Source organism: Rattus rattus, chromosome 16 (genome assembly GCF_011064425.1).
Source record: "Rattus rattus isolate New Zealand chromosome 16, Rrattus_CSIRO_v1, whole genome shotgun sequence".
NCBI classification, from domain to species: domain Eukaryota; kingdom Metazoa; phylum Chordata; class Mammalia; order Rodentia; family Muridae; genus Rattus; species Rattus rattus.
In genome coordinates this window covers 43,560,882-43,574,096 of record NC_046169.1, presented here as the reverse complement: position 1 = coordinate 43,574,096, position 13,215 = coordinate 43,560,882, and the positions used below count along the sequence as shown (strand labels likewise).

Below are 13,215 nucleotides of genomic sequence, written 5' to 3'. Positions count from 1 at the left end.
CTGAGGCTGAGGCGCTGCCGATGGCGGAGGCAGGACTTAAGCCGCTTCTTAACCAGGCAGCTAAGGGTGGGGCTATACGCAGGAGGAGCGTTGGGCGGGATTCGGAGGGCGGAGGGCTACCTCAGAGCCGCCTCCGAAATGACTTATCTGTGCGAAGCGGAACGGCTTCGGTCGGTACCAGGGAAGTCGGCGCGCACGCAAGGTAGGGCTTGGAGCTGAGACGAGGCCCGCTGGCTGGGGCGTGGCCTCGCCGGTAGGAGGCGGACCCTTAGGACTCGGGAAAGTTCGGGTCGACTCGAGGGGCGTGGCCTCGTCAGTACAAGGCAGAGCCTCGGGGATCCGGGCAGCCTGCGTAGACTCGGGGAGGGGCGTGGCCTCGTCGGGACGGGGCGTAACCTCAGAGCTCGGGGAAGTTCGGGTAGACTCGGGGAGGGGCGTGGCCTCTTCAGTTGGAGGTGTACCCTGAGTTTCGCTCGGTTACGCCACCTGGGGACTCGTTCCAGCCGGTGAGGCTGGTAGGAAAGCTCCCGCGGACCTGATTGCTTCCTCTGGCTGTCTTCACCGGGAAATAGGGGACAAGGAGCCTGAGACACAGCGGAAATCTGAAAATACATCCAGCATCACTAGGCATCAGAGAAATCCACGAGAAACCACAACCAAGAGGAGGTAGGATTGCTGTGCGAGTTTGAAAAAGATTATAATTTTTAAAACACTATAAGAAAGGAAGGAAGAAATTAACTGAGCTTGGTGGCACAAGCCTGTAGTCCAGTGGTTCTCAACCTGTGGGTCACATATAAAATATTGGGCATATCAGATATTTATTTAAAAGTTATAGCAGTAGCAAAATTAGTTATAAAGCAACAACGAAATAATTTTATGGTTGGGGGGTTACCACAACATGAGGAACTGTATTAAAGAGTGACAGTATTAGGAGATTTGAGAACCACTACTGTAATCCCAGAACTTGAGAGGCTAAAGCAGAAAGATCTGGGGTTCACGGCTGGCTTTATTCTGTATATCAAGTTTGAGGCTGCCCTGGAATACATGAAACCCTGTCTCAAAAAAGAAAAAAAGGACCAGGAGGGAAGTGTGTTAGGAAGGAACCAGAGGAAGTTGTAGGAAACAAGGGGGAAAGAAGTTGGATATGACCAAAACATACATGCATGAAACAATCTTTTTAAAAGTTCTAGAACCTGGAGAGGTGGCTCAGCAGTTAAGAGAAGAGGTCCCGAGATCAATTCCCAGCAACCACATGGTGGCTCACAACCATCTGTAATGGGATCTGTTGCCCTCTTCTAGTGTGTCAGAAGATGGCTACAGTGTACTCGTATAAATAAAAGTTCAAGATAACTGGAAAGATGGCTTAGCCAGGAGAGGGACTGAATTCAGTTCTCAGAACCCACATCAGGGGGTTCACAGCCATTTATAATTAGCTCCAGATCTGACACCGTATTCTGGTTTCCACAGGCATTCACATACACAACATAGACACACACACAAAATAATTTTTAGAAACTTACAAGGGCTACTGACAGTACTTCTGCACTTGCAGAAAACCAGAATGAGGTTCCTAGCACCCACATCAAGGAGCTTAAATGTACACACACGCGCACACACACACACACACACACTTTTTTAAAGATTGTATTTTTTTAATTAGGTGTGTGCCCGTGTGTCTGAAGTGAGGGTATGTGTAAATGAATGAGTGCCCTCAGAGACCAGAAGAAAGGCTGAGTCCTCTAGAGCTACAGCTGCTTAGCATGGGTGCTGGAAATTGAAGGTGGGTCCTCTGTAAGACCATCAGGCACTTGTAACTGCTAACCCTAAGATAAACTGTCCATAAACGTTTTACCTGCCTGCATGCAGCCTGTTGGATCATCTGGAACTAGAGTTACAGATAGCTGCCAGCCGCCATATTGGTGCTGGGAAGCAAACCCAAGTCCTCTCTCTGCCGGAGCAAGTGGCGAGAAGGCTCAAAGGGCTACCCATTTGGGGCCCTGAACCCTCCTTGCCTTAGGGAGACATTACTCCTCAAACACTGCTTGTTTGCCATCCCGAACAAACCAAAGTGCAGGTCATGGGATGAAGCCATCTGTGCAGGTCTAAGGGCACTGTACACTGACTGTGCTAGACATTTGAGAATGCCTCACCCATGAAAGGCAAGTGAGGTCTGCGAGGAGTGCACTGGGCTGAAGGGGCATCCCAAGTCCAGTGCTGAGATAGTGGCCATGGGTGTCCAGTGAGGAGGGATACGTGGAAGCCACCAACTGCAGGGGGACATGAACGGTCATGCAGTGTAAGGAGAGTCAGAAGGAGGTGAAGGACACCAGGGCGTGGGAGTGGGGGCTGCTGAAGCACAGCACCACTGGAGGTCTCCCCACGAACAGGCAGCGAGAAACCACCAGTGTTGTCACTTCAGAGAAGCTGGGATGGTCTCAAAGGACAGGTCAGGATGGAAGAAAGAGGATCAGTAGCAGCTGGGAGCATACGGCTAGAGGCTACATCTCTTGCCTGCCCAGTCATCCACACCCTGCGCTGACCTCTGTGCCTGTCCTTTGGCTTCTCCCCAGCACAGCAGTGTTCTGCTCATCTCACAACCAGAAAAGAATAGGAAAAGAATAATTCACTAAGCAAAACATATTTTAATAGGAAAAAAATCACTTCTTTTTTAAAAAAAGTGTCCTTTCATGCCAAGGTGTATACACACAATGCATGGGCAAAATAGGCAGCTGATTCCCGGGGTGAGAATTTAATATCCTGAGGTTATGAAGCCAGGCCACGTCCACAAGCTGGCACCCAGATTCTTGGCTCCCCAGGCCCGGGTGACAGGCAGGTGCGGAGATTCCAGCCTCAGCACTCACAGCAGGGCAGCATCTACGGTTCAGTCAGTGTCTCCATCCCCTTCACTGCCCTCCAGGGAGCTGGGGACCTGTAGGAAAGGGGCAAACAGGGAAAGGACGGTGAGATCTAACTCCTCTGTGAGTGGGCATAGTGATAGTGGCAAATACTTGTGCTGAGCAAAGAGAAGGCCACAGAATAGAGTGGAGCTCAACAAGCAGGCACAAGCAGCCTATGCCCTTAGAGGAGCCAGACACACTGCTCAGCAGCTGCAGCCCAATGCTAGCCCATGAGTAAACCTTGCCTAGGGGTCGACAACTACTTCAGCTGGCAGCCAAGACCACAGGGTGGGGCAGGAGCAGGAGGTAGCCCACTCCTCCAAGGGCTGTGCGACTTTGGGGAATCTCTGGGGCTCAGCTTGTTACTTATGACTCAGCCTACCCAGCTAATAGGTGCACATATGCACACAATGCACACTCTAGACCAAATTCCTACCTTGGCACCTGTGTCAGCCGCTCCAAGTGCAGTGCCACTGAAGTTGTGGATCGGCAAAGTGTTAAGCCACTGGGCCATAGACCGCTCATCCCGCTCAGTGCTGACAATGGTAGGGTAGATGTATTGCTCCTTGAAAGCAGTCACCTTCCCTTCCTCCTGTGCCCAGTCCAGGGGCTCATGCAGCCCGTCACTGCCAAAGCGTTGATTGTACTTCTCAAAGTGAACCCTCTCCAGGACTAAGCCAAGCCCTGGTGCCTTGGGCACATCCACCTTCTCCTCACCCCAACTTCGCTCCAGGACACTCTCAGGGGCATAACCCTTGACAATGGCTACCACCAGGCCAACCATCTTCCGGATCTGGTGCATCATGAAGCTCTGGCCCTTCACCTTGATCACAGCAAACTCCAGGCCCTCCCGAACAAAGGGCTCCTCGCAGTACATCTCCAGAATGTAGCGGCGTGCACTAGGCTCTCTCGGCCCCTTCTGTGATGTGAAGTTATGGAAGTTATGCGTGCCTTTGTAGCAGGCCAGAAGCCGGTTGACCTGCTGCAGGGTCTCTGCACTCAGGCGATAGCTCTCATCCTGTACATCCCGGTCCTTATGAGCAAAGGCAAAGGTAGGTAGCATGTAGCAATAGGTCCTGGCGTCACACTTGTTCTTGGAGTTGAACCCACCTGTGACCCTCTTCAGTCCTACGGGACAGGATGTAAGAAACCCAGGTAAGCAGAAACACTTCCAAGGTGGGACATCCAGACAGCGTGGCTCCGGTACCACTTGCCCAGGATAGGCACCCAGTCTTGATTCCAAACTAGAATCCACACAGTCCTGAAGCTCGAAATGAAACAAACCCAAATGACAGAGAAACCTAAGGGTCTGCTGAGAGTGGAGTTGGCAAACACACCAGGCCCAGGTTAAAAATCTGCATGCAGGTCTGGAGAGATGGTTCAGCACTGAAGAACATTGGCTGCTCTTCCAGAGGACAATGATTATATTCCCAGCACCCACATGGCAATTTGCAACTATCTGTAACTCTAGTTGCAGAGGATCTGACAACCTTCTCACAGACGTACATGCAGGCAAAACACCAATGCACATTAAAATCATTTAAAAAAAAAATCTAGTGTAGCTTTTGACCAGGCCTTCAGTCATGAGCCATCGAAGTGGTAGAAGCCAGGACCTAGAATACTAGAAGTCTTTCTACAGATACAGAAGCAGATCTCAACAACGAGAAAATGCGAACTGAACAAACCTGGAGGTTCTCACCCCTAGCTGAGAAGCTATTGGCAACTGATGGCAGCTGGACAAAGAGAGACAATTTTCTTTATGGCGCAGCCTCAGAGAGGCTACCCATGTCCCAGCTGACACTCCTGTGCACAAAAGAGGCACCAAGACAGGGGAAAAGTGCTACAGAAGAAGCAAGGATTGGGGAAGATTCTGATCGCACCCTTCATATACATGTATGAAATTCTCAAATAAAGAAAAAGAGGTTCAGTAGTCACGGTTGGTGGGCAACAACTGAGCCGAGATGTTGTGGAATCTGGTCCAGAGGACCATTAGCACCACTTCACGAAGGCATTTTGAAAACAAAGTTCCATAGAAACAAAAGCTATCTCAAGAGGATAATGGGATACCAGTCATCTGAAAGGTGGGGCATCTGATGCCCTCCTCTACAGAGCCACAGTGGCTCTGACAATTGGTTGAACAGCCTATGCCATCTATCTGTTAGCTGCGGCTGCATTTCTACAAGAAGCAGAACTGACATAATCATTCCAGTCTTCACATGGTTCAGTTTCATTCAATGCTCGACGGACCAGGAATCTGATGAGTAACTGAGCTCTTCTTTGGGGATCAATAAAGCAGTCCGTAATCATTATTTAAAAAAAAAAAAAAAAAAAGTTTGGGGTTGGGGATTTAGCTCAGTGGTAGAGCGCTTGCCTAGCAAGCACAAGGCCCTGGGTTCGGTCCCCAGCTCTGAAAAAAAGAAGAAAAAAAAAAAGTTTGGCTGAGTATAGTGGCAAACGCCTTTAATCCCAGCATTCAGGAACTGGAGGCCAGCCTGGTCTACATAGTGAGTTCCAGGATAGCCAAGGCTACATAGTGGGACTGTTTCAAAAAACAAAACAAAAACCAACACCAAACTAGAGGTTCTTCCAGGTAATTCATTAAATATTCTTCCTTGACATGAATGCCAAGATACATCAAAAGTGACTCTTATGTAGCGTTTACTCTGGAAGATTCCAGAATGAAACTGTCCCCATAGGTCAGAAAAACACTAAACCAAATAAAACTACTCCACTAGCCAAGCATGATGGTACACATTTGATCCAGTGTTTGGGCTGAGACATGAAGTCCACAAGACCAAGAACAGCATGGAGGTAACAGAAGGCCCTCAAAAGGCCATCTTCATTTGCTTGTTTACACATTAGCTAGATTTTATTCTTTTTTTTTTAATTATTTTTTAGATTTATTCATTTATTATATATAAGTACACTGTAGCTGTCTTCAGATATACCAGAAGAGGGCACCAGATCTCTTTACAGATGGTTGTGAGCCACCATGTGGTTGCTGGGAATTGAACTCATGACCTCTGGAAGAGCAGTCAGTGCTCTTAACCGCTGAGCCATCTCTCCAGCCCTAGATTTTATTCTTGAGACAGTTTTACTCTGTGGCCAAGGATGGACAAGAACTCCCTGCTCTCATCATAGTCTTTTTTTTTTTTGGAGCTGGGGACCGAACCCAGGGCCTTGCACTTGCTAGGCAAGCGCTCTACCACTGAGCTAAATCCCCAACCCGTCTCACCATAGTCTTAACAGAGCTGGATCATTTTTTTTAAAAAGAAGGAGAAAGAGGAAGAATGAGGAAGAAAGAGGAAGAAGGAGAAGAAGAAGTAGTAGTAGTAGCAGCAGCATTTAGTACCAGCCAAGTTTTCTGTCTCTGAGCTGTACTCCCTAGCCCACTACTACTACAACAACTACTACTAGTAGTAGTAGTACTACAACATCATGCTTTAATCCCAGCAGTCAGGAGGAAGATCTCTGTGGGTTCAGGGTCAGCCTTGTCTATACAGCAGAGTTCCAGATCAGCCAGGACTACACAGTGAGAGCCTACCTAGAGATGGAGTGTATGTTGGGGAGTGGGGGGGTATGTGGGAAGAAGAGGGAAGAAAAGCAAACTTGACTAGAGTTGACTAGAGTGTACAAGGTCCTGGATTTAACCCCTAGCTAGTATTGCTAACAAAATACAAAGGTTTGTTTTGTTTTAAAGCCAAGTGTGGCAGTACACACACCTTTAATCCTAGCACTCAGAGGCAGAAATAAAATTAAAAGAAGTTAAAGGGGCTAGACAGAGCAGTTAGAGCAAAAATGAGGCTCCAGGTTCTAAAGTTGCATTTGCCAGTCCTGTTCCAAGAGGGCACTGCTGGCTCCATCTGAACAATCTGCATGCTCATAACCATTCATTGTTTATAGGAAGAGGACCCACAGATTATCATAGCAGTACAGCCAAAGGCCGTGGAACTATTCCCTCAACTAGCCAGTCCTGAAGGGGCAACAATGAACTTTCACAGCACCCTACCACCTACTGGGCACCTGCTTGACCAGAGGAAGCAGGGCAAGTACAGCCTCGGTCCATATGAGGTCACTTGGGGTTGCACAGGGAAGCTTACCCAGAATCCGAATGTGGGATGGAAGGTGGCTGTTGATCTTGTCCAGGATGTCATCAATTAGCCACACCTTTAGGGATACCACCTGCCCAGCTGCAGACACACCCTGCAAGGAAACAGAGCAGAGAGGGGAGATAGATTAGGGCCTCGTCCTCCAGCATAGCCCTCACACCCTGGTTCTAAGGCGGAAGGAAGAGGTGCTTTTGGGAATGGGTCTCCATGTATCTCCTAGCTGGCCTAGAACTCACACACACCAGGCTAAGTTTAAGTCTTGCCACAATCCTTCCTCCTCTGCAGGGTTGACAAGTGTGCATAAGACAGAGTACGGCTATATAGCGAAGGCTGGCCTTGAACTCTGTAGCCTAGGCTATCTTCAAACTTGGAGTTCTCCCAGCTTCTGGACACTTGCTCCACCATGTCTGGCTGTGCAATGGAATATCCACTATCACCCTGATCTATACGCAGCAGAGTGATCTATATATCACTCTGCTCTCTTCAGAGGTCAATCCAATCACAAAGACCTACCGACAAGGGCCCAGCCATTTGGTTCTGTATGGACCAGGCCCGGGAATGTGATGGATTCTCTCAGGAGGTACCCCGAAGTGCCATCATCCACTAGGAACTGAGTCCAGGATGGATACCCACATCAATCAGAGACAATGGGACTTGTTCTTGTGACTTGAAGTACAAAAGCTAAGCTATCAGCTGCCATGTGGCAGTGTGCCTATCATGTAGGTACACAGCATTGTCAAAGACCTCTCACCTGGGCAGGAGAGATGGCAGAGTGTGTAGTAACAGTCACGCAAGCCTACGGACCTGACCACTGGAACCCATGGAAGACTGACGTCCACTTGTGCACACCCATACTGGCACACACTAATAAGATGATGATGCAATCATTAAAATTATAATCTAAAAGGTCCTAGTGCCACAAAGAGTGAAGACAGTTCCCACTGGTAAGGCGCTCATACTGACTGGCTGTTGCAATGAATACATCTTGGCTGTGCAGATAAATGATACAGACTGTTAGGATTAGCCTTCCTTGTGGAGGAGGAAGCCAATATACAGGCAAAAGCAGGCAGAGGTCCCCAAAGGGTATGGGGACAGACAGAAGAAATGCCAGAGGGGTTGGGGATTTAGCTCAGTGGTAGAGCGCTTGCCTAGCAAGTGCAAGGCCCTGTTGGTTCCCAGCTCCAGAAAAAAAAAAAAAAAAAAAGGAAAAGCCAGAGGCTGGGGATACCGGTACAAACCCCTGCACTGAACTTCCTTCACTGTGAGACCTGCCTTGTTTAGAACCAAAACAGGCTCCGGAGGTCTTTGCCCTGAACCTATTGTGTCCTAGACTAGTGTGTAGCCCTGGCCTGGCTGTCCTGGAACTCACTTGTAGACCAGGCTGGCCTCAAACTCAGAGATCAACCTGCCTCTACCTCTCAAGTGCTAGGATTAAACATATGGGCTACCACCACCCAGCTAGTCATATCTCTCTCTCTCTCTCTCTCTCTCTCTCTCTCTCTCTCTCTCTTGTTTTTAACTATTGTATATCCTCTCTACACATAATTATGTATACAGGTTCCCAAAAAATGACAGAAATATTGAATCCCCTGGAGTTGGAGTTATAGGTATGAGCCGCAGAATGTAGGTGTTAGGAACCAAACTCTAATCCTCTAAAGAGTAGGATTGTTCTTAACTGCCGAGTCCTCTCTATAACCCAATAAATCATCTCTATTTTTTTTTCTCGGAACCATCCAAAGAAAGTGAAGGCCAGTGAAGACTGGGTGTCATGCAGCCCACCTGGGATGTGGCACCAGCTTAGCAATCTGCACTCCTGGCCCTCCATCCATTCAACACCACCTGTTCTTTCCCTCAAGTACTGGCATGACAGACAAGCGCCACCAACTCAGCCAACCTAAGCTCTTTTTTGTAAGTAAAACAGAATCCAAATCATGTCACTACTATCAAAATTGCTATCACGACTCAACAGGCATGACCCCTGGCTAGGATCCCTTCTGACAGGTGGACCCTGAGACCATGGGACAGTGAAAGCTGCAGGTAAGTAGGACACATACCTTGTCTGTGCGAGCACATCGCTGGAAAGACATCTTCCTCATATCTGTGCCATGGTTTTCAGGGATACAACCTGCCTGGACTAAGGCAGATACCAAGTCATCTTCGATGGTCCTGAACTGGGAGGACCCCAGATTCCTCTAAAGAGAAAAGTGGATAACCTGTTTTCATGAGCTCTTGGGATGGATGCATGTCAGAAGGCTGACCAACACTCTGGAACCAGCTCTAATGCTGTGCCTCTCAGCCTTCCCCAGCCACGGGGTTCATGGTGTTCATGACCCCATGAGGTCAGACACGTCCGCATCCCACCAATCCTCAGAATACAGACTAGATCCAAGACTCTCAGGGAAATCCTTTCCAAGAGAAGCTGGGCATGCAAACACTTCAGCTGCACTCCCTGGCTGAGACAATCTTTTCAAAGCCTGCTCTACCCTTTGTTTCCCATCACCACAGATGAATTCAGGAACACTTCCCAAGTGACATAAAAAGACCCTAACAAAAAGTGACCACAACCCTCACTCCGCTCTGTGAGACAGGCATCTCTGTCATATCTCTGGTGGGGAAACTGAGGCAAACAGAAGATTACTGAGAAAGACAGCCTAAAAAAACCTTGCACGTCAAAACTACTCCCCAAAAGCAGACCAATCACCCCAGAAGCAGTGCAGTCTGCACGTCCTCAGGAGCGTCACAACCTAGGCCACATTAAAAGCACCATCTTGCTTGAAGGCACCATTCCCTACCCACTCTCACGGCACCACGAGTTTCACTGCTGAAGCCTATGTGTTTCTTACTGGAGAGGGACAAAGCCAGACTGTAGCTCAAACTATCCTTAAATTTGGAAATCCTCCTGCATCAACTTCCCAAATGCCAGGATGTGCCACCATCCCAGTCATCCTACAATGTTTTAAAAGTAAAGTAGAGCATGACTTATGTCACCTCTGTCATTCATTCTCAAAGTCACCATCATGCCCGGTCAGATACTACATTCTGGAGCCACTGTTTTGGTTGGGCACATCATAGCAATGAACGCCATCCCGTGGCTCAAGATTAAGGTTTAGAAAGTGGAGTTTGATTCTCAGCACCCAGATGGCAGCTCCCAAGTGCCTGTCACTCCAAACCCAGGGGATAGATAGTAAACCCTCTCCCAGCCTCTAAGAGCAGTACACTCACACAGAACACAAACATGCACAAAAGCAAACCACCCATTAATACAGAAAAAAAATAATAAAGGTTAAAATTTGTCTCAAAAATTTAAAATTGAAACAATATCAACAACAGAGGTGACAAGAACAAACAAGATTCTACCCACACTGGTCAGGGCCCCTTTCATAAGAGTCTAGTCGGTGGGTTAGAGACAGAGCCTAGCTTGCCCCAGGCCCTTCAGCACAATGGACAAGTAGCACCTGGCAGCAATCTGGTCCCCACTCTCAGTAAACCTGCCCATGTCACACAGTTCCCCAGGTACTGTGCAGGCACCACCCTAATAATGAAGACTCACTCACTGCTCCCAAGGTCACAGTGTGAATCAGCCAAGAGCTGCCCTAACCACAGTGGAAGAAACCACCCAAGACTCTCATGGAAGAGTGCAGGCCTTTTTTTTTTTTTTTTTTTTTTTTTTTTTGTTTCCTGGGATCGGCCTTGCTCTGAGTAGCATCAGGGGAAACAAGGGCTGACTCAGGCAGGGGCTGTCTAGGCGCAGTCCTCCTCACCTGCATGCCGTGGTAGCCCTTGCCGGAGTAGGCCATGAGCAGCACAATTTTGCGCTTTGGCAGCTTGCGTGGAGGCTCTTCATCCTCACCGCCCTTGACCCTCTTGGCAGGATGCTCCGTCTCCTCCCAGACCCAGCCACCTCGGCCCTTCCTGTCCGGCTGGTGTGAGGGCAGCGCTGGTGGCACCTTGTTTCCAGCCATAGGCGGCAGGCTGAGAAAAACAGGCATGAGTGACCAAGGTGGTAAAAGGGTACAAAAACAGAGCCCAATAAGAGGACTCAGCTCTGCCTGCCTCAGCGGCCTCTGAAGACCTTGCCTAAAGACAAACCAGTCTGGGTCATCAATGACAGAGTGGCCGGGCTTGGGAAACTGGCAACTCGGGGGTAGAGTTTGAAGCAGAGCTGGACACAGGCAATGCTCTGGCAGGGCAGTACAAGGAAGCGATGGAAACAAGACAAGGTAAGCAAGAAGAGGCAGCAGACAGCTCAGGGCAGTCAGTCGTGGGGACTCAGTACACAGGCTGCCGGTCGCGGGATCTTTACCCGGGCACGCGCGGGCCTGGGCGCGCCGTCCACCGTCCCCAGGCTCTCAGCAGTGCGGCCCACAGGCGGGGGAAGCCCATGCGCTGCAGGGTGGCGGGTGCCGACCCCGGACCTCAGCGATCCCTGCCGAACTCTGCAGCTCCGAAATACCAGCCCTGTCTTCCTGATTTCTCGGCTCCGGCCCTGCAGGACCCCTGATCCTAGGCTGACCTGTGACCCCGCAGCCCCTGCCCACCCCCACCCCACACCCCTAGAGATCACGCAGCCAGAGAGCTTGAGGAGGGAGGAAAGTCCCGCCGGACCCACTCACGGCGCCGCGGAACCCCGAAGTTGACCACGTGCACGAAGGCGGAAGCGGGCAAGCGTTGGAAGGCGGCCGAAGGCGGACAAAAGTCTTTCTGGGACGCGCCTAGCGGGGTGGACCCAGTGGGTGGGGCTTCCCACCAAGCTCCAAGCCGATCTTGACGCCGCTCTTCAGAGAAGGCAAAGGCTCAGCGTTGCAGTGGCTTGAGAAGTGAAAGCACCTCATTAAAATGTGCAGGTTAGGAATGCACCAGGGAGACATTCAGCCGGTAATAACTGCTAGCCCCAGATAGCCCCAGCCACGACTCAGTGGTACTGAGCAGGCTCTTACCTCGCACATGGCACCAACCCTGGCATTGGGAGGTCAAAGCTGATCTTGCAGTTCCACCACTGTCTTTGTGGTGTGTGGACCATAAAGTTTCCCAGCATTTGTTGTTTCCAGAAGCTGCTCCAATTGCCAGATATTTAATGACATTAAAAAACTGTCTCACTATGTAGCCCTGATCGGCCTGGAAATCTCTCATATATATCCTCCCAGAAGCTGGGATTAAAGGTGTGTACCACCATAGGCAGCTCCTGTCCTCCAACTTTTGGCAACCTTCCTGCTTCAGCCACCCAAGTGCTTGGATTGCAAGTGTGAGTCACCACATCTGACTTCACATGTTACTCTTACTTTTCTAATTTGGCCAGAGAGTGAACCTGGACAACAGGAAACCTAGACGAGCAGCCATCCGTGCATAAGCCCCAGTTCCTTCTCTGTGACTTCATCCTCCATTTTCAGGCTGTCTGATTCACCCTGAGCATTCTCACCCTCAGTATGTACCGTTTGTCACTCTACAAAGATGAGGAGTTTCACCAATCTCTGCTTCTATCCTTGCATCCATCCTTCCTATCGACTGACCCGGAATACTTCCCTACTCAGATTCATGGCTTCATCAGATTTATAAACGCACACAGGGAGACTCAGGGGGACTGGGCTGGACACCTCTGAGGACCATGACTCAAGGTGACTATAGCTTGAAATGGGACAGAGAGTCATGTGTGTATGCAGGGAGATATGGGGGGGGAGGACATAACCAAGGTGACCAGGGACCAGTGCAAAGGCCCTGGGACAGCAGTGTGGCACAGCATGGCCAGCCCAGCTCAGAACCTGTTCCTTCCTATAGTAGAGTAATAAGGGCCAGCTCTGTCACTACTGGAGTCTACCGTTAGGGAAACCACAGGTAGAAACAAAGCCAGGGGCTGGAGAGATGGCTCAGTGGTTAACTGCTCTTCCAGAGGTCCTGAGTTCAATCCCCAGCATCCACATGGTGGCTCACAACCATCTGTAATGAGATCTGATGCTTTCTTCTGGTGTGTCTGAAGATAACTACAGTGTACTTATCTATAAATAAACAAATCTTTAAAAAGAAAAACTTAAAAAAAGAAACAAAGCCAGGAGTCAGTTGCCTTATGAAAGGACTTGGTTGTGACCCCTACTCAAGTGAGATCCCACTGGGCCTGGGAAAGAAGGGCTAACAGGAAGTAGCAGCTGCCTGTGCTGAAAACTTCCATATAGTTCACACTGCCCTGGTTTCACACGTACTGAGAAAGGGCTCCCACA

General features: G+C 49.5%; 1 protein-coding gene across 5 annotated transcripts; it reads right to left on the bottom strand.

Annotated features, from left to right (window-relative positions):
- Positions 1-2,622: 2,622 nt before the first annotated feature.
- Pus1 (pseudouridine synthase 1) lies at positions 2,623-11,700 on the bottom strand. Of its 5 annotated transcripts, none has more exons than XM_032886863.1 (6): positions 11,620-11,700; positions 10,768-10,978; positions 9,061-9,198; positions 6,998-7,100; positions 3,334-4,025; positions 2,623-2,929 (listed from the first exon to the last, which is right to left on the bottom strand). In XM_032886863.1, exons 2-6 carry the CDS (start codon positions 10,966-10,968, stop codon positions 2,882-2,884), a joined length of 1,182 nt encoding a protein of 393 aa, XP_032742754.1. In that variant the 5' UTR covers positions 10,969-10,978; positions 11,620-11,700; the 3' UTR covers positions 2,623-2,881. The 5 variants fall into 5 exon arrangements, with proteins under 5 accessions (XP_032742754.1, XP_032742753.1, XP_032742757.1 ...); XM_032886862.1 differs by having other exon boundaries at positions 11,310-11,645; XM_032886866.1 differs by having other exon boundaries at positions 11,616-11,632.
- Positions 11,701-13,215: the final 1,515 nt, after the last annotated feature.

Coding starts and splice junctions, on each gene's coding strand:
- Pus1 (XM_032886862.1), bottom strand. CDS start 11,389: ATGGGCTTCCCCCGCCTGTGGGCCGCACTGCTGAGAGCCTGGGGACGG. Junction 10,979..11,309: donor CCAGGCCCGCGCGTGCCCGG/GTAAAGATCCCG, acceptor TGTTTTTCTCAG/CCTGCCGCCTATGGCTGGAA. Junction 7,101..9,060: donor GATGTGCTCGCACAGACAAG/GTATGTGTCCTA, acceptor GTTTCCTTGCAG/GGTGTGTCTGCAGCTGGGCA.